The sequence below is a fragment of the Hemitrygon akajei genome, unplaced genomic scaffold (genome assembly GCF_048418815.1).
Source record: "Hemitrygon akajei unplaced genomic scaffold, sHemAka1.3 Scf000044, whole genome shotgun sequence".
Taxonomy (NCBI): Eukaryota; Metazoa; Chordata; class Chondrichthyes; order Myliobatiformes; family Dasyatidae; genus Hemitrygon; species Hemitrygon akajei.
The window spans coordinates 5,697,786-5,718,728 of NW_027331930.1; the positions used below are offsets into that span (position 1 = coordinate 5,697,786).

The following is a 20,943-nucleotide window of genomic DNA, read 5'->3' on the forward strand; positions in this document are numbered from 1 at the left end:
TGGGAGAGAGAGACAGAGAGAGAGAAACAGAGAGGGAGAGAGAGGAACAGAGTGAGACAGAGAAAGGGAGAGATGGAGAGAGAAGGAGCGAGATACAGAGAGAGAGAGAAGGAGAGACAGGCAGAGAGAGAGGGTGTGGAGAGAGTCAGACAGAGAGAGCGAAAGAGAGAGTGAGTGAGTGAGAGAGGCAGAGAGAGTGATGGAGAGAGCGTGAGAGAGAGGGAGAGAGGAAGAGAGAGGGACAGAGAGAGTGAGAGAGACAGAGAAACAGGCAGAGAGAGAGAGGAACAGAGAGAGAGGGAGAGCGAGATACACAGAGAGAGGAGAGACAGACACGTAGAGAGAGAGAGGGTGGGGAGAGAGTGAAAGGGAGAGGGAGAGAGGGAGAGAGACAGAGGGGGAGAGAGAGAGAAAGGGAGAGAGAGAGAGAGGAACAGAATGAGAGAGAGGAACAGGGAGTGAGAGAGACAGATAGTGGGAGAGCAAGAGAGAGAGAGAGGGAGAGAGACAGAGACACGTAGAGAGAGAGGGTGGGGGAGAGAGTGAAAGGGAGAGGGAGAGGGAGAGACAGGGGGAGAGAGAGAGAAAGGAAGAGAGACAGAGAGAGAGTGGAACAGGGAGTGAGTGAGAGACAGACAGAGAGGGAGGGCAAAAGAGAGAGAGTGAGAGAGACAGAGGCAGGCAGAGATAGGAACACAGAGAGAGGGAGGGAGACAGAGAGAGATGGTGGGGAGAGTGAGAGAGAGAAAGAGAGAGAGAGGGAGAGGGAGTGAGAGGAACAGAGAGTGAGACAGAGAGAGAAAGAGAGAGAGAGAGAGAGAGAGAGAGAGAGAGAGAGAGAGAGAGAGGGTGGGGAGAGAGGGAGGGAGAGAGGGAGAGAGACAGCAAGTAAGAGAGAGAGAGAGATGAGAGAGAGAGAGAGAGAGAGAGATGAACAGAGAGTGAGAGAGACAGAGAGTGAGAGAGAGGAACAGGGAGTGAGAGACAGACAGAGAGGGAGGGCAAAAGAGAGAGAGTGAGAGAGACAGAGGCAGGCAGAGATACGAACACAGAGAGAGGGAGGGAGACAGAGAGAGAGGGTGGGGAGAGTGAGAGAGAGAAAGAGAGAGAGAGAGGGAGAGGGAGTGAGAGGAACAGAGTGAGACAGAGAGAGAAAGAGGGAGAGAGAGAGAGAGAGAGAGAGAGAGAGAGAGAGGGGGGCGGAGACAGAGAGAGAGAGGGTGGGGAGAGAGGGAGAGAGACAGCAAGTAAGAGAGAGAGAGAGAGAGAGAGAGAGACAGAGAGAGGGAGAGATGGAGAGAGAGGGAGAGCGAGATACAGAGAGAGAGAAGGAGACAGGCAGAGAGAGAGAAAGAGATAGTGAGTGAGTGAGAGAGGCAGAGAGAGTGATGGAGAGAGCGTGAGAGAGAGGAAGAGAGAGAGGGAGAGACAGAGAGTGAGGGAGAGAGAGTGAGAGGAACAGGGAGTGAGAGAGAGACAGAGAGGGAAAGCAAGAGAGAGAGTGAGAGAGACAGGCAGAGAGAGAGGAACAGAGAGAGGGAGAGACAGAGAGGAGGAGAGCGAGAAAGAGAGTGAGAGAGACAGAAAGAGAGAGACAGAGTGAGGGGGGGAGAGAGGCAGAGAGGAAACGTGGGAGAGACAGAGGGAGAGAGGAAGAGAGAGAGTAGGAGAGAGGGAGAGGGAGACAGAGAGGGAGAGCGAGATACAGAGAGAAAGAGAGAGGGAGAGACAGAGAGGGTGGGGAGAGAGTGAGAGGGATTGGGAGAGAGAGACAGAGAGGGAGAAAGAGAGAGTGGGGAGAGAGAGAAAGGGAGTGAGACAGAAACAGAGTGAGAGAGAGACAGAGAGGGGGGAGAGAGGCAGAGAGAGAGGAAAAGAGGGAGAGAGAGAGGGAGAGAGGGAGAGAGAAATGAAAAGAGAGTGAAAGAGACTGAGAGAGAGAGGGACAGAGAGTGAAAGGGAGAGGAACAGGGTGTGAGACAGACAGACAAAGAGGGAGGGCAAGAGAGAAAGTGAGAGAGACAGAGGCAGGCAGAGAGTGTGGAGCAGAGAGAGAGAGGGAGAGAGAGGCAGCGAGATACAGAGAGAGAGAGAGAGAAGGAGAGAGTCAGAGACAGGCAGAGAGAGAGAGAGGGTGGGGAGAGAGTGAGAGGGAGAGGGAGAGAGAGACAGAGGGGGAGAGAGAAAGGGAGAGATAAAGAGAGAGACAGATAGAGGGGGAGAGAGGCAGAGAGAGAGGAGAGAAGGAGAGAGAGGGAGAGTGGGAGAGAGAGAGGAACAAAGTGAGAGAGAGATGAACAGGGAGTGGGAGAGACAGAGAGAGTGGGAGAGCAAGAGAGAGAGAGTGAGAGAGACAGAGAAACAGGCAGAGAGAGAGGAACAGAGAGAGAGAGGGAGAGCGAGATACACAGAGAGAGGAGAGACAGAGACGTAGAGAGAGAGAGGGTGGGGAAAGAGAGAAAGGGAGAGAGACAGAGAGAGAGAGTGGGGAGAGAGTGAGAGAGACAGAGAGAGACAGAGAATCAGAGAGAGGAACAGGGAGTGAGTGAGAGACAGACAGAGAGGGAGGGCAAGAGAGAGAGAGTGAGAGAGACAGAGGCAGGCAGAGATAGGAACAGACAGAGAGGGAGGGCAAGAGAGAAAGTGAGAGAGACAGAGGCAGGCAGAGAGAGAGTGGAACAGAGAGAGAGGGAGAGAGGGAGAGAGAGAGGGAGCGAGATACAGAGAGAGAGAGGAGAGTCAGAGACAGGCAGAGAGAGATAGGGTGGGGAGAGAGTGAGAGGGAGGGAGAGAGAGACAGAGGGGGAGAGAGAGAAAGGGAGAGAGACAGAGAGAGAGAGTGGGGAGAGAGTGAGAGAGACAGAGAGAGACAGAGAATCAGAGAGAGGAACAGGGAGTGAGTGAGAGACAGACAGAGAGGGAGGGCAAGAGAGAGAGTGAGAGAGACAGAGGCAGGCAGAGATAGGAACAGAGAGAGAGGGAGGGAGACAGAGAGAGAGGGTGGGGAGAGAGTGAGAGAGAGAGGGAGAGAGAGTGGGAGAGAGACAGAGGGAGAGAGATGGAGAGAGAGGGAGAGAGACAGAGAGAGGGAGAGCGAGATACAGAGAGAGAAGGACAGGCAGAGAGAGAGGGTGGGGAGAGAGTGAAAGGGAGAGGGAGAGGGGAGAGAGACAGAAAGAGGGTGAGAGAGACAGAAAGAGAGAGAGAGAGGGGGAGAGAGGCAGAGAGAGAGGAAAAGTGGAAGAGAGAGACAGAGAGAGGGAGAGAGGAAGAGAGACAGAGAAAGAGAGGAACAGAGAGTGAGAGAGAGAGGAACAGAGAGTGAGAGAGAGAGGGACAGAGAGTGAGAGAGAGAGGGACAGAGAGTGAGAGAGAGAGGAACATGGAGTGAGACAGACAGAGGGAGGGCAAGAGAGAAAGTGGGAGAGACAGAGGCAGGCAGAGAGAGAGGAACAGAGAGCGAGGGAGAGAGGCAGAGAGAGGGTGGGGAGAGAGTGAGAGAGAGAGAGTGAGAGAGAGAGGGAGAGTGAGTGGGAGAGAGACAGAGAGAGATAGAGAGAGACAGAGGGAGAGAGAGATAGAGAGAGAGGGGGAGAGAGGAACAGAGAGGGAGAGAGATGGAGAGAGAGGGAGAGAGACAGAGAGAGGGAGAGCGAGGTACAGAGAGAGAAGGACAGGCAGAGAGAGAGGGTGGGGAGAGAGAGAGAGACAGAGACAGAGAAAGAGAGGGAGACAGAGAGAGGGAGGGAGACAGAGAGGGTGAGAGACAGAGAGAGAGTGGGGAGAGGGAGAGAGACAGAGAGAGAGGAACAGAGTGAGAGAGAGAGATGAACAGGGAGTGGGAGAGACAGAGAGAGTGGGAGAGCAAGAGAGAGAGAGAGACAGAGTAACAGGCAGGGAGAGAGAGGGAGAGCGAGATACACAGAGAGAGGAGAGACAGACACGTAGAGAGAGAGAGGGTGGGGAGAGAGTGAAAGGGAGAGGGAGAGGGGGAGAGAGAGAATTGGAGAGAGACAGAAAGAGAGTGAGAGAGACAGAAAGAGAGAGAGAGGGGGAGAGAGGCAGAGAGAGAGGAAAAGTGGAAGAGAGAGACAGAGAGAGAGGGAGAGAGGAAGAGAGACAGAGAAAGAGAGGAACAGAGAGTGAGAGAGAGAGGGACAGAGAGTGAGAGAGAGAGGAACATGGAGTGAGACAGACAGACAGAGGGAGGGCAAGAGAGAAAGTGGGAGAGACAGAGGCAGGCAGAGAGAGAGAGGAACAGAGAGCGAGGGAGAGAGGCAGAGAGAGAGGGTGGGGAGAGAGTGAGAGAGAGAGTGAGAGAGAGAGGGAGAGTGAGTGGGAGAGAGACAGAGAGAGATAGAGAGAGACAGAGGGAGAGAGATAGAGAGAGGGGGAGAGAGGAACAGAGAGGGAGAGAGACAGAGAGACAGAGGGTGGGGAGAGAGTGAGAGGGGGAGACGGAGACAGAAAGAGAGAGACAGAGAGAGGGAGAGAGGAACAGTGAGAGAGAGAGAGACAGAGGCAGAGAGAAAGAGAGGGAGAGACAGGGTGGGGAGAGGGTGAGAGAGAGGGAGTCAGAGAGGGAGAGACAGATGAAGACAGAGGGAGAGGGAGTGAGAGATTGAGTGAGAGGGAGAGAGAGACAGAGAGAGAGAGGGGGAGAGAGAGGAAGGGAGTGAGACAGAAAGAGAGTGAGAGAGACAGAAAGAGAGACAGAGAGAGGGGGAGAGAGAGAGAGGAAAAGTGGGAGAGAGAGACAGAGAGAGAGGAACAGAGAGTGAGAGAGACACAGAGAGAGAGGGACAGAGATTGACAGAGAGAAGAACAGGGAGTGTGAGAGAGAGAGAGTGGGGCGAAGAGAGGGAGAGAGACAGAGAGGGTGTTGGAGAGAGAGTGAGACAGAGAAGGAGGCAAAGAGAGAGAGGGGCAGAGAGAGGGAGAGAAAGAGAGAGAGAGGATGGGGAGAGAGGGAGAGAGAGGGAGAGCAAGGTACAGAGAGAGAGAAGGAGAGACACGCAGAGAGAGAGGGGGTGGGGAGAGTAAGAGAGAGCGAGAGAGAGACAGAGAAAGAGAAGGAGACAGAGAGAGGGAGAGAGACAGAGGGAGAGAGACAGAGGGAGAGAGACAGAGGGAGAGAGACAGAGAGAGCGCGTGGGGAGAGAGTGATTGACAGAAAGAGAGACAGAGAGAGAGAGGGGGAGAGGCAGCGAGAGAGGAACAGTGGAAGAGAGACAGAGAGGAAGAGAGAGAAGGAGAGAGGGAGAGACAGAGAGAGAGGGAGACAGAGAGAGGGACAGAGAGAGACAGAGAGAGAGTGAGAGACGAAGAGAGTGAGAAGGAGAGGGAGAGAGAGGGAGAAACCGATGAAGACAGAGGGAGAGGGAGTGAGAGATTGACAGAGAGGGAGAGGGAGACCGAGAGAATTGAGAGAGGGGGACAGAGAAGGAGAGAGAGTGAGAGAAAGAGAGGAACAGGGAGTGAGAGAGACAGAGAGAGAAGGAGGTCAAGAGAGAGAGTGAGAGACAGAGAGACAGGCAGAGAGAGAGGAGAATAGACAGAGAGAGAGGGTGGGGAGAGAGTGAGAGAGAGAGGGAGAGAGAGACAGAGGGAGAGAGATAGAGAGAGAGGGGGAGAGAGGAACAGAGAGTGAGAGAGAAAGAGGGAGAGAGACAGAGGGTGGGGAGAGTGAGAGAGAGAGGGAGAGGGAGAGAGAGAGAGGGAGAGAGTCAGAGAGACAGAAAGAGAGAGACAGGCATAGAGAAAGAGAGGGAGACTGAGGGAGAGAGACAGAGAGAGAGAGGGCTGGGAGAGAGTGAGAGAGACAGCGAGACAGGCAGAGAGAGAGAGGAACAGAGAGAGGGAGAGAGAGACAGAGAGAGAGGGAGAGTGAGAGACAGAGATAGAGGGAAAAAGACAGAGAGACAGGCAGAGAGAGAGACAGAGAGGGTGGGGAGAGAGTGTGACAGGGAGAGGGAAAGAGAGACAGACAGAGAGACGGAGAGAGAGGAGCAGAGAGTGAGAGAGGAACAGAGAGGGAGCGAGAGAGAGGGAAAGGGAGAGAGAGAGAGAGAGAGAGAGAGAGAGAGAGGGGGGAGAGAGAGGGAGAGTGAGAGAGAGAGAGAGAGGGAGAGAGAGAGAGAAAGAGGGTGGGGAGAGAGACAGAGAGAGAGTGAGGGAGAGAGACAGAAAGAGAGGGAGACAGAGAGGGTGGGGAGAGAGTGAGACAGGGAGAGGGAGAGAGAGAGAGACAGACAGAGAGAGGGAGAGTGAAGAACAGAGAGAGAGAGGGACAGACAGAGAGGGAGAGATGGAGAGAGACAGGCAGAGAGAGAGGAACAGAGAGGGTGGGGAGAGAGTGAGACAGGGAGAGGGAAAGAGAGACAGACAGAGAGACGGAGAGAGAGGAGCAGAGAGTGAGAGAGGAACAGAGAGGGAGCGAGAGAGAGGGAGAGGGAGAGAGAGAGAGAGAGTAACAGAGTTAGAGACAGAGAGAGAGGAACAGAGAGTGAGAGAGAGACAGAGAGGAGGGAGAGAGAGAGAGAGAGAGAGAGAGGGGGGGGGAGAGAGGGAGAGTGAGAGAGAGGGAGAGAGAGAGTGAGGGAGAGAGACAGAAAGAGAGGGAGACAGAGAGGGTGGGGAGAGAGTGAGACAGGGAGAGGGAGAGAGAGAGACAGACAGAGAGAGGGAGAGTGAAGAGCAGAGAGAGAGAGGGACAGACAGAGAGGGAGAGATGGAGAGAGACAGGCAGAGAGAGAGGAACTGAGATGGAGAGAGAGTTGGAGATAGAGAGAGAGACAAACAGAGTGAGAGAGAGACAGACAGAGGGAGAGATGGAGAGAGGGAAAGAGACAGAGACAGAGAGAAAGAGAGAGAGAGAGACAGCGAGGGTGGGTAGAGAGAGTGAGTGACAGAGGGACAGAGAGAGACAGACAGAGAGAGAGTGAGAGAGAGAGGGAGAGAGACAGAGAGGGAGAGGGAGAGACAGAGGGAGGGAATGACAGAGTGAGAGAGGGAGACAGACAGAGAGGGGAAGAGAGAGTGGATGTGGAGAGAGTGAGAGACAAGCAGACAGAGAGAGAGAGAGAGTAAGAGAGAGGCAGAGAGAGTGATGGAGAGAGCGTGAGAGGGAGACAGAGAGGGGGAGAGAGAGGGAGAGAGGAGGGGGAGTGAGAGAGGGGGACGGATTGAGAGAGGGGGACGGATATGGAGAGGGAGATGGAGAGGGTGAGAGTGAAATTCCTCTCCTGTCTGGTTCCATTTAGTCTTGTTTCTCCATCTTCCCAGTATCTCCTGCTTCTCAACTTCCCCCGAGTTCTTTATCTGTTATATCTCTCCTCCTTCTACTCACTTACTTCTCCCCACATCTCATCATCCCTTAGTCTACCTCCTCCCCAACTCCTCTATTTCACCAACACAATAGAGCTGGTTACTGACAACAGGAAGTCAGCCTGTTCTATTTTTACAGAACACATCCTGTGCGGAAACTAGTCGTGTTGTCACGGCAACAACACTGGCCACCACCGGAAACACTGCAGAGAGCTGTGAACAAGTTCAGTACATCATGGAAACTGTGGACACTGTTTACACATCTCTCTGCCTCAATAAAACAGTCCACATTATCAAAGACCCCACACACGTCGAACATTCTGACTTCCTGAGAGATGGACCACTAACTTCACAATCTCCCTAATGCAGTTGTGATTAATTGGTCTGTATGATTCGTTCATTTAATTAATTGTCCCTCACATTTCGCAACCCCGCACTCCCAGTCTCGAGGTGATGAATTGATCTTTATGGACGGGATGCGAATCAAAAATTATCACTGTACCTTGATTCATTGAAAGCAAATGTCCCAATTTACGCTCACCTCTCCTTTCCTCTTCTCTCTCTCTCCCCCCTCTCTCATTCTCTCTGCCTGTCACTCTCTTTCTCTCTCTGTCTCTCTCTCTCTTCCACTTCTCTCTACCCCTCTCCTTTCCCCTCTCTTACCTCCTCACTTACCCTCCCTCTCCCCCCTTCTCCACACTCCTCCGCCGCCTATTCTGTAGCACACTAAACGGAAACTTACAGGCCTCTCCCAGAAACCACAAGCCTTTATCTTCTGAGAGAACATTGAATCTTTCCAACCGACGAGAAATTATACAGCATCTGTAATCCACTGAGTGTGTAAAACCGTCATTCTAGTGCGGGGTGGGGGAGGGTTGCTGGTCTGGACGGGTGGGTGGCGGAGACAGCAAGCTACAGGAAAGGGGGAATTGGGGAGAAAACGAGAGGCAAGCGAAAGGTTAGGCATAAACGGAGGAAGAGACAATAAGGGATAGATGCAGGTTAGTGACTGTGTAGTGAAGAATGTTTGGAGGAAAGAGTAGGAGGGTGAAAAAGAGTACGGATGAGAAAAAGATGAGATAGGGAAATTGAGGAATTGTATATGTATAGAGAGAGAGTGAGAGAGAGAGAGACGGAGAGATAAGAGAGTTAAGGGGGAGTGAGAGGGAGAAAGGGAGAGAGAGAGAGAGGACTGTGGAGCAGAGTGGAGTACCGGGGCACAGGTAAACATCATCTTTGAACTGTCCCACACTCACCTTGAAATCACGTCCTCTGGTAATTGAGATATTCACCTGATGAAGAACCGATGTTGGTTCTCTTCTCTCTGATCTCTACTCAGCCTCAGTCTGCCTCTGGTCTCCCCTCAGCCCCCATCGCTACAGAGGAAACAACTGAAGCCTCTCCAACCTTTCATTCCCTCTGATCCATGAGGCAACCCCTCCATTTCCAGATCATTAACTCTCACCCGATCCTCCCTCCGCCGTAACAGGGTTAGAGTTCCTCCTGTTGTCAACCAAAGACCAGCGGTTCTGTGGTGGCGATAGAGACACCCGGATGGTGAGATGTGTCCAGGTGCCAGGGACAGGGATGACTCCGATCAGGTCCCTGGCATTCTAAAGGGGGAGGGCGAGCAACCAGACTTGTTGGTAAATATTGGAACCAATGACAGGTAGAAAATGTCAGCAGGCCCTGAAAAGAAATTTTGTGAGTTAGGTAAGGGGTTTGGGAACCGATGTGCTACCGCTGAGGATGAGGTAGTTGGTTTGTAGACAGAGACAGTATGTTGTGAGACTGCTGGCAATGAGAGGCTGCTGATAGGGCAACCTGGCAGTCGACAGGATGAGTTGTAATGGAAAAGACGCACAGAATCTAAAAGGCTGAACACAGCACTGAAGGTATTACATTTGAATGCGCGCATTGTACAGACTGACGTGGAGGAAGAGCTACAGACTGGCATACATGAGGTTGTGGGCATCACTGAAAGCGTGGCCCTGTTGGTAAACATAATAAAATCAAACCATCAGAAAGAGCTGGCATAGGGTCGGAAGGTGCTGAGTCGTTGTGGGTAGAGCTAAGGAACTGCAAGTGCAAAGAAAACCCTGGTGGAAGGTATGTGCAGACCCCCAAACAGTAGTAAGGATGTAGTCTACAAACTACAACGGGAGATAGAAAATGCAAGTCAGCAGGTCAACGTTACAATAGTCATGTGGGATTTCAGTTCACAAATAGATTGGGAAAACCCGGATGGTGCTGGATGCCCCGAGGGAGAATTTCTAGAATGCCTGCGAGGTGGCTTCAGAGAGCAGCTCGTGGTTAAACCCACTATCGCCAAATCATTTCATTTCCACGCGGCCCGATACCGGTCGGCGGCCTGGAGGCTGGGGACCACTGCACGAAGGGCTCTGCTATTCAGGATAGGGTGTGATGCAATGAACTGGGATTGAATTTGCAATTTGAGAAGGGGAAGCACAACGTAGATGCAGTGTTGCAGTGGAATGAAGGAAACTGCAGAGGCGTGAGAGAGGAGCTGGCCAAAAGTGATTGGAAAAGACCTTTGGCACCGATAACGTCAAAGCAAGACTGGGTGGAATTTCGGGAAGCAATTCAGAAAGCGCAGGATATACACATCCCAAAGAGACAGAACTGTTCAAAAGGCAGATAGTCCATAAGACCATAAGGTGCAGGAGTAGATTAGGACATTTGGCCCATCGACTCTGCTTTAACATATCACCATGTAATCCTGGTTGATCCAATTTCATCCCAGACCCAATCTCCTGTCTTCTCCCCGTGTCCTTTCACACCCTGAACAATCAGTAATATATGACCTTCTGTAGTAAATGTACAGAGAGACTCGGCCTCCACCGTTGCCTGTGGCAAAGAATTCCACAGATTCACCACTCCGGCTAAAGAAATTCCTCCTCATTTCCGTTCTAACAGGATGCCCTCTGTAATGGCTCTTCCGGTCTTAGACCCACCAATCACAGGAAAAATCCTGCCCACATCCACTCTATCAAGGCTCCTCCTTCAACGAGTTCACCCCTTATTTTTCTGAATTCTGGCCCAGAGACATCACTGGTGATATGACAACCTATTCAATACTGGAACCATTTTCGTGCACCTCCTCTGAACCCCCGGGAGATTCAGCACATCCTTTCTAAGACAAGGAGCTCAAACCTGCTCAAAATACTACAAGTGAGGCCCCACCAGAGCTTTTTAATGTTCCAGCATTTCGTCCTTGCTTTTACCTTTTAGTCCTCATGAAATGAATGCTCTGTATTCCATCTGCCGTTTCCAATCCTAATCTGTCCAGCTCCTTCTGTGGCCTCTCTACGTCCTCAGAACTACCTTTCCCTCCATCTCTGTTCATGTCCTCTGCAGATTTTGCAGCAAAGCCATCAAATACATCATCCAAGTCATCGCCATATAGCAGAGAATAATCGGTCCATCACAGACCCCTGTGGAATGCCATTGGACATCTGCAGCCAGACAGAAAACGCTCCATTTATTCACACGTTCTGCCTCCTGTCAATCAGTCACTGCTTTATCTGTGCTGGACTCTTTCTGTAATATCATGGGCTCGTAGCTTGTTAAACAGCCTCATGTCTGTCACCTTTTCAAAGGCCTGAAATTCAAAGTATACAACATCAATCGATTGTCCTTTGTCTATCCCGCTTGTTATTTCTTCAATGAATTTCAACAGATTTGTCAGGAAACTATTCTGACTCCGGCCCTTTTTATCATTTGCCCAAAGTTCCCTGAGACATCATCCTTAATAATCGAATCCAACATCTTCCCAAACACTGAGGTCAGACCAACTGGCCTTTAGTTTCCTTCCCTCTGCCTCTCTCGCTTCCTGAAGAGTGGAGTGACACTGTTGTACTCCCCTTTCTCCAGAATCCCTCTTCCACAACACACTGGTCCTTACTCTTCACTTATTCCCTATTCTTCTTCTTCATCTCTCTTTATCTCTCTTCATCTCCCCACTCTGTGTTCTCCCTCTTTCAATCCTCTCTCTCTCTCCCTCTCCCTCTCCCTCTCCCTCTCCCTCTCCCTCTCCCTCTCCCTCTCTCTCTTTTCCCCTACACTCCCTTTTCTCTTTTACTACCCCGTCTCTTCATACCCACTCCCCGTCTCTCTCCCGGACTCCACACTCCCTTCTCTCTTCTATTGCCCTCTCTCCCTCATCTCTCTCTCCCAGGCCCCACTCCCCCTTCTTTCCTCTCCCCACTCCCCCGTCTTTCTTCTCGCCAATCTCACTTCGTTCTCTGCATTACAACAAGACCGCCCAGCCAGACCATGCCCACACCAAACCACACTCTGCACCTCCCTTACCTGAAACTGCCTGAGGGCAGAACTCAGAGATTTCCTGAGACGGGAAATGTCCCACCTCAGCCACCAAGGCGCCTCACCACAGGGGTGGCACACCTTCTCCCCCCACCTCACAGGATGAAGGCCAGGGCCACCGGTGCATTTGCTCTCTCGCCCTCTCCCGCCCGGGGGACCTGAGGCCACATATACCTGTCGTAGTACACTGGGGAAAGGGAAACACGCAGAGGTGGATGGCACTTGTCGATACAGGTGCCCAGCACACCATCCTCCCAGGCAATCCCGCCGCAGAGCGCGCTACAGCCCCTTCGAGCGGCAGCTACTAGCCTGTTACCTGGCGTTCATCGACGCAGAACGCCAAACAGGCCCCGACCCTGTCGTCCTCCGCCCCCATCTCCCCATAATGCGATGGGTCAAGCCCCCTGATTCCTCCCACAGAGAGGGCCGTCCTCCATTGTCAAGTGGAAGCTACAATGTGGAGCGGGCTGAACCCGGTCCTGAAGGGATCAGCCGCCCCCATGAACAAGTCATGGCTTTCCCCCAGTCCCAGAACCCTGCCCCGGACATCCCCAAGGTACAACCCTCCAGCGTGTTGGGGTCAACCCTTCGATTCCCTCGATCCCGACGACAAACTGCACGGCTGGTTCACAGACGGCTCCAGCCGCTGGAAAGGGGGAACCATTGTGGACAGCGGCAGCACTTCATCCCGCCACGGGGAAATTTAACCACAGAGAGGGAGGGGGGCTCCAGTCAACTTGCCGAGCTGGCAGCAGTAGCCCTCCCCCTCCAAAACACCACCGGACCAATCCACATCTACACTGACTCCTGGGCTAATGGCATTGCGGTGTGGATGGCCACACCGGGAGCCCAGGATGCATTCCGGCCCTCACCCCATCCTCCCGTCACCACAACAGGGACCGTGTTCCCCTCGTCCTCACCTATCACCCCACCAGCCTCCGGATCCAGCATATTATCCTCCGCCACCTTCTACAGGACCCCATCACTAAGCACATCTTTCCCTGTCTACCCCTCTCTGCTTTTCGCAGGGATCGTACCCTCCGCGACTGCCTGGTCCACACGTCCCTCCCCACAGATCTCCCACCGGGTACTTATCCTAAGTGCTACACCTGTCCCTACACCTCCTCTCTTACCTCCATTCAGGGCCCCAAACAGTCCTTCCAGGTGAGGCAACACTTCACTTGTGAGTCTGTCGGGGCATGAATTGCCTCCGGTGCTCCCGGTGCGGTCTCCTCTACATCGGCGAGACCCGACGCAGATTGGGGGATCGCTTCGTCGAGCACCTCCGCTCCATCTGCCACAACAAACAGGATCTCCCGGTTGCCACCCACTTCAACTCTGCTTCACATTCCCATTCGGATATGTCCATACATGGCCTCCTCCACTGCCATGATGAGGCTAAACTCAGGTTGGAGAAGCAACACTCATATAGGTAGTCTCCAACCCCTTGGCATGAACATCGAATTCTCCAACTTTCGGTAATTACCTCCTTCTCCCTTCCCTCATCCCACTTTCACTCTGCCTCCTCTTCCAGCTGCCTATCACCTCTCTCATGATTCTGCCTTCTTCTACTACCCATAGTGCTTTCCCCTTACATTCCTTCTTCACCTTTCCTGCCTATCCCCTCCCTGCATCCCGTCCCCCACCCCTCGATCTTTCCTCTGATTGGTTTTTCACCTGGCACCTACCAGCCTTCTCCTTCCCACCCTCACCCACCTTCTTTGTAGGGCCCCTGCCCCTTCCTTCTTCAGTATTGACGAAGGGCCTCGGCCCGAAACGTTTCCACGGACGCTGCCTGACCTGCTGAGTTCCTCCAGCTTGTTTGTACGTGTTGATCTTTGTTTAACTGTGTTTCCTAATATGATCTTCCAAACTCAAAACTGATTCGAAAGTTTTCCGAATTCCCGACTGATAAAACGTGAGATCAACTCTTTTATCAAAAATATAATGCAAACTCTCGATTACCACACATTCCACAAGTTTTCATAAAAGAGACGTTCATGATATTGGCCTATAACAAGGAGGATCAGACGGGGAGGTGCAGGTTTTAGAATGGACACTGTTACAACAACCATTTTCCATGAGGAAAGTGGATGGCCAAACCTCCAAATACGATTCAAAAAGTTAATATTTTCACACAAGATGCAACATACATACCTGTTGAATCAAGAATTTCTACTACAAGTGCGTCACACATTTTATTCCCATTCACAAGTCTATACCCTGCCCCATTCCTTATAAAACTGGCAACATCACCCCGCTACCAACTAACCTGTCAAGCCAAACGACAATATATTCCTGCACAGGAACAAAAACTTAAAATGTGCAGGTTTCCTGAACAGATGTAACATCGGAAGAGTCTGACAAATCCGAAATAAACTTCTTAAAGTCTTGACCATTATAAATCAGATTTCTTGCATTTCCTTGATATATTTTAATACTATTATGTATGTTCACAAGTAGACTGGGATACAGATACAACAAAACTTCATTCAAAGCTTCCCACAAAACACCAGTTACACCAAGATACCTTTCTGCAGCTTTCACAATAATTTTAATTAGCTCAGTAGGATGAGATGTCTGAGCAGTACAATTCACCACATTGGTTATAAACATCACAAACTTCATTTTCTCCAGCAGTGAAGTATCTTTGGTGAGAGAACTGTGATGCCGGCATATATCCACTGACGTCACAGTCTGTTCTCTGAGTGGGATCACTTTATCCAGTTTACCTGCTCTGCTTGCTGTACTTGTCCTTGAACAGGCCCTTCTGCTCACTGTGTTGTTCTGAACCCATTGAGCTGATCATTTCATGCCTTACTAAACCAATCCCTTCTGCCTACACAAGGAACACATCCCTCCATTCGCCTCACATTCATGTGGTATCTAATAGCTTCTATCACATCTGCCTCCACCACCACCCCTGACATTCACTCCAGACACCCACCACTATGGGAATGAAAAACAAAACTTGAAACGCAAATCTCCTTTAAACATCCTGAGTCAGGTTTTTAACATCATTGTCTTTTCTAATTGTTTTTTTTCCAACAGCAGCTATGCAGAGAAAAGACAAAATTACACTAAATTACAAAATTCTTCAATAGTGCAAAAAGGTCCAATGAGGATGTGTTCCCCCTTTCTCCTGAAGTGCATGCCCACTGGCATTGGACATTTCCTCCTTAGAGAAAAAATCCCGGCTGTCCACTCTGTCTGTGTCTCTCACATTCCTGTAAACGTCTGTCAGACCTCCCTCAGCCTCTGCCACTCCAGAGAAAATTACCCGAGATTGTCCGGTCTCACTTTATCCAGGCAGCATCCTGTTAAGCCTCTTCCACTCACCATCCAAAACCTCCGCATTATTCCTGTCTTCGAATGCAATTCTCCAGATGTGGGTAAACTAGAGATTTATACAACTGCAACATAACTGCCTGACAATGGAACCACTATCTGGGAGTTATGAACTCGGATTCCAAGATTCCCCCTGTAGGTCAACACAGTCCAATCTCGCCCCATGAATATAACAGCAACGAGATAATGCTGAGGCTTTATAAGACACTAGTCAGGCCACACTTGGAGTATTGTCAACAGTGTTGGGCCCCACATCTCAGACAGGATGTGTTGTCATTGGAGAGAGTCCAGAGGAAGTTCAGAAAGATGATTTTGGGAATGAAGGGGTTAAACTATGAGAAGCACTTGGCAGCTTTGACCCTGTGCTCACTGGAACTCAGAAAAATGCGGGGCATCTCATTGAAACCTACCGAATGTTGAAAGGACTGCATAAGGTGGATGTGGAGAAGGTATTTCCTGTGGTGGGGCACAGCCACAAAGCTGAGGGGCCACCTTTTCAAACAGAGTTAAGCAGCTTACTTTTTTTATTAGCCAAGGTGTATTGGATCTGTGGAATGCTCTGCCACAGACTGCGGTGGAGGCCGAGTGTCTGGGTCTATTCAAGGCGGCAGTTGACCGTTTCCTGATCGGTCAGGGCATCAAAGGATATGGCGGGAGGTCAGATATCTGGAATTGAGTGCGATCTGGGATCAGCCATGATGGAAAGGTGGCTGACTCAATGGGCTGAATGGCCTAATTCTGTTCCTATGCCTTATGGACTTATGAACACAAGCCCCCTCAATCATGATGAATCTCCTCTGCACTCTTCCAGCACAAAACATCCTTTGTACAGAATGCTAAGCGGAACTGAATGTAACTTTTCAAGAACGTTGTCAAGTCAGGCAGCATCTGTTGAGGGGAATAGAGTCGATAGTTGGGACAGAACCCCTCCCTTACGGCACTAACACAGGCCCTTTGGCCCAACCTTTCCATGCTGTCCTCCTGTCCATTTAAACTAATCCCTCTGCCTGTCTTTGACACAGAACACAGAAATCTACAGCACATTACAGGCTCTTCAGCCCACAATGTTGTACCGACCATGTAACCTACTCTAGAGACTGCCTAGGATTTCCTGATCGTATATCCCTCTATGCTTCTAAGCTCCATGAACCTATCTAAGAGTCTCTTAAAATATCCTATTGTATCCACCTCCACCATCGCTGCCGGCAGTACATTTCATGCCCCTACCACTCTCTGTGTAAGAAACTTACCCCTGACATTCCCTCAGTACCGACTTCCAAGCAGCTTAAAACTACGTCCCCTCGTGTTAGTCAATTCAAGCCTGGGAAAATGCCTCTGGTTATCCACATGGTCAAAGCCTCTCATCATCTTATTACAATTACTTATGAACAGGTTAGGAGAAATATAGCTTCAACATCACCTCACAGCTCTTGAACTCATTCCCACGGTTGATGAAGGCCATCACACCAGACGTCTTCCTAACAACACTGCCAACCTCCACAGCAGCTTTGAGTGTCGTATGGACATGGACCCCAAGATCTCTCTGACCCTCCACACTGCCAAGAGTCTTACCATTAATATTATATTCTGTGTTCAAATTTGACCTGCAGAAATGAATCTCCTCATCTGTGTTGAACTCCCTCTGCCACTTCCCAGTTCTGCATCCGAGGCGAGGAAATAGATTGCTGAGCCTCTGGCTAGGATCATTATGTCCTCATTGTCAACGGGAATGGTACCGGAGGATTGGAGGGAGGCGAATGTTGTCCCCTTGTTCAAAAAGGGTAGTAGGGATAGTCCAGATAATTATAGACCATTGAGCCTTACATCTGTGGTGGGAAAGCTGTTGGAAAAGATTCACAAAGATAGGATCTATTGGCATTTAGAGAATCATGGTCTGATCAGTGACAGTCAGCATGGCTTTCTGAAGGGCAGATCGTGTCTAACAAGCCTGATGGAGTTCTTTTAGGAGGTGACCAGGCATATAGATGAGGGTAGTGCAGTGGATGTGATCTACATGGATTTTAGTAATGCATTTGATAAGGTTCCACACTGTAGGCTTATTCAGAAAGTCAGAAGGCATGGGATCCAGGGATGTTTGACCAGGTGGATTCAGAATTGGCTTGCCTGCAGAAAGCAGAGAGTTGTGGTGGAGGAAGTACATTCGAATTGGAGGGTTGTGACTAGTGGTGTCCCACAAGGATCAGTTCTGGGACCACTACCTTTCGTAATTTTTATTAACGACCTGGATATCGGGGTAGAAGGATGGTTTGGCAAGTTTGCAGAAGACACAAAGGTTGGTGGAGTTGTGGATAGTGAAGAGGATTGTCAAAGAATGCAGAGAGACATTGATAGGATGCAGGAGAGTGCTGAGAAGTGGCAGATAGAGTTCAACCTGCAGAAGTGTGAGGTGGTACACTTTAGAAGGACAAACTCCAAGGCAGAGTACAAAGTAAATGGCAGGATACTTGGAAGTGTGGAGGAGCAGAGGGATCTGGGGCTACATGTCCACAGATGCCTGAAAGTTGCCTCACAGGTAGACAGAGTAGTTAAGAAAGCTTATGGGTTGTTAACTTATAAATCGAGGGATTTAATAGTTTAAGAGTCGCGATGTAATGATAGATAGATAAATAGATCGATACTTTATTCATCCCCATGGGGATAAAACTTTATAAAACTCTGGTTGGGCCACACAAGGAGTCCTCTGTCCAGTTCTGGTCACCTCAGTATAGGAAGGATGTGGAAGCATTGGAAAGGGTACAGAGGAGATTCACTAGAATGCTACCTGGTTTAGAGTATGGATTATGATCAGAGATTAAGGGAGCTACGGCTTTACTCTCTGGAGAGAAGGAGGATGAGAGGAGAAATGACAGCGGTATAGTTGATATGTCGCGCGTCTTCCCCAGGGCACCACTGCTCAATACAAGAGGACATGGCTTTAAGGTAAGGGGAGCGAAGTTCAAGGGGGATATTAGAGGAAGATTTTATACTCAAGAGAGTGGTTGGTGCGTGGAATGCACTGCCCGAGTCAGTGGTGGAGGCAGATACACTAGTGAAGTTTAAGAGACTACTAGACAGATATATGGAGGAATTTAAGTTTAGGGAGGCAGAGTTTAAGGGACGGCACATTGTGGGCCGAAGGGCCTGTACTGTGTTGTATTGTTCTATGTTCTATCTATTTCTAGCTGGAATCTCTCTTTTAATTTATTTTTTTATTGAAGGCACGACACAGTACAGAAAACGTAATGCATTACATTTCCCTCCATTTTCTTTGATAACTTACCCCTGAACAACACCACAACGTCATCAGTGGGGCCTTCTGGGAGTTGTAGTCATTGTCCTCGCTCGCTCCCTGTCAAAGCATGTTTCGTCAGCCACCACAGACGTCACCGAAACAGACCCACCGAGGCGCGAAGGGGAATCACACCCGTCCTTGTGGGCGCCGAGGCCGGCAACAGCGACAGAAGCGAATCGCTGACCTCCGCCATGGCGATGGAGCGGAAGAGGAGGGGCTGATCATGGGCCGATTCCCTCCAGCCTATCGTAGCTCAGATGTAACACTGACCCCTGCTGTCATTGGCTGTGGTGCATGTCGCTCAAATGGGAACTCGGAGGGTGATTATGTGAACGTTTATGTGAACGTTTATGTGAACGTCAGTCAGCCTTCCTGTCTTTATGAGTTTGGATTTGGATTTATAACGGGACAGGAAGCAAATTGGGAGAAATGTGAGTTTTTATGTGATGGTGCATCAGTCTCCGAGTGACATTATTAACAATAAAAGGGCAAAGGCCGTGGTGAGGAAGTAGGTGATTTACTGGAGTTTATATGGAGATAATATTGGAAGGGATATCAAACTTGGAATTGTTTGGGATATGATTTAGAAAATGGGGGGATTTGTGGGGATCATAATATTCCAGTGTTGATTAATGAGGGCAAAATGATTGTTACTGAAACAGGGAAGGTTGTGTTACTGGCTGGGTCATTTGCTGAGATTCATAATCAGGATAATTTAAGTGAAGAAGTTAAACAATGTAGGGATATGTTTTTCAGTGCTGGAATGATGTGCTGGAAGTCAGCTGTAGTAATGATAGTATCACTGATGGAGAGATTTCTTTGTATGAATTTAACAAGTCTATTAATAATGCAGGTCAGGTGTTCCCAAAAAAGAGTGATATTTGAAATTGTAATTGTTTCTAATTCGCTTTTGTGAAAATATTAAATGTTTGAATTGTGCATCTACTTTCCTCATGGAAAATGGAAATAGTAGTGCCAATTTTAAAACCTGGCAGATCCCCATTTGATCCTTCTAGTTAAGGGCCTATATCGTGAATGTCTCATTTATGTAAACTGATGGAATGTATGGTAATCAAGCGCTTGAGTTATATTTTGGAAAGAGTGGTGATAAAGTGTTTTATTAGAGTGGATTTTGGAAGGGTGAAATGACATTAGATTCAGTTTTAGACTTGGAAGATGATATTCGGAAAACACAATTAAATAAAGATGTTGTAATAGCAGTATTTCTTGATACTGAAAAGGGAAATGATATGGAAGAAAGGACTTTTGATTAAATTAGGAGTGAAGGGGACATTGTATAATTTTTTTGAGTTTTTTTTGGATGGACTGTCCAAGTCCCGGTCGGCATGTTATGTTTGTGTTTCCATGAGATAGAGAATGGGATCCCACAGGGCAGTATTTGTAGCCCTTCATTATTTAATATTATGATTAATGATATTTTCTCTGAGATGAGAAAATGGGATACCCTGGGTAAATCACAATATACAGATGACGTAGCTTTATAGATTAGAGGTTTTAATTGCAATTTACAATTAATAGGTCAAACAGTGGGCAGATTGATGAGGATTTTAAGCTTTCAGTCGTTAAAACACATTACGTGGTTTACAAACAGCATTAATAGACTTGCATTTGATTTTAAATTATATGATTAATGTCTTGAGGAAGTGGCAGTGGCAAGATTTCTCAGAATGTGGATGGATAATAAGCTGACATGGAAGCACCTATCAGTAAAATAATTGATATATGTAAAGTAGCTTTAAATCTCCTCAGATATCTATGTGGGTATTCTTGGGTGCAACTTGAAAATCTTTGTTGACCAATTATATTTGTTTAATTTGATCTGTTCTTGATTATGTCTGTGTGGCTAATGGATCAGCTTCATCTTCAAATTAAAAATGTTTGTATGTGATACAATTACAGACTTTAAGATTGTGTTCTGGTGCAGTAATGTCGTCTCCTGTTTTGGCTTTACTGATTGCAATGGGACAATTGCCCTCAAAGTAACAGAGGTTCAAGTTGATGTCAACATACTGGATTAATTTGCGGGGGCAAGGAAATGATCATCCTGTTAAAGGTGTGCTGGAGGACGGTTGGGGACATCACAAGAAGAGTGTTTTTTGTTTTGGGTGGCTGTGTTCTTACCACGCTGGGAATATGGGTGTATTTGATGATACAATAAGTCCCACTGTAGCTTTCTCCGTAACCCCACCTTGTTTTCTCCAATGACTTCAGTTGATTTTAGGTTACACGATCGGTTTCGGTTCTGCCTGAGAGTCTGTTGGTTCATCAGTATATTAATGAAAGTTATTATCATACAGTAACCATTTTTACAGATGAATCAAAAGTTAAGTTTACTGGGGATGTTGGTGTGGCTGTTTTTGTGTGCCTGAATTGCAGGTAATGGTAAAGAAATGACTTATAGCCATTTATCAGCATAGGAAGCAGAATTCTTTCCCAACAGTTTAGGCTTACAGTGGGTGGAGGAAATTGGTCCTTATAATTTGCTCAGAATACATTTCGGTTTTGATGAGTCTTAAACAGGTCATTCTGACAGTAGGTCAGATTGACTGTTGGAAACTTGTCAAACGGTATTTCATATATAAAGTTTGATTTATATGTCTGCACATTATGAC

General features: G+C 49.0%; 1 protein-coding gene across 1 annotated transcript in view; it reads right to left on the reverse strand.

Annotated features, from left to right (window-relative positions):
* Positions 1-12,046, reverse strand: part of LOC140720526 (nuclear factor 7, ovary-like) — a 52,168-nt gene extending 40,122 nt beyond the window's left edge. Inside the window, exon 1 of the mRNA XM_073035368.1 lies at positions 11,987-12,046. Within this exon, the coding sequence (XP_072891469.1) occupies positions 11,987-12,046 (60 nt within the window). The remainder of the gene's footprint in view (positions 1-11,986) is intronic.
* Positions 12,047-20,943: the final 8,897 nt, after the last annotated feature.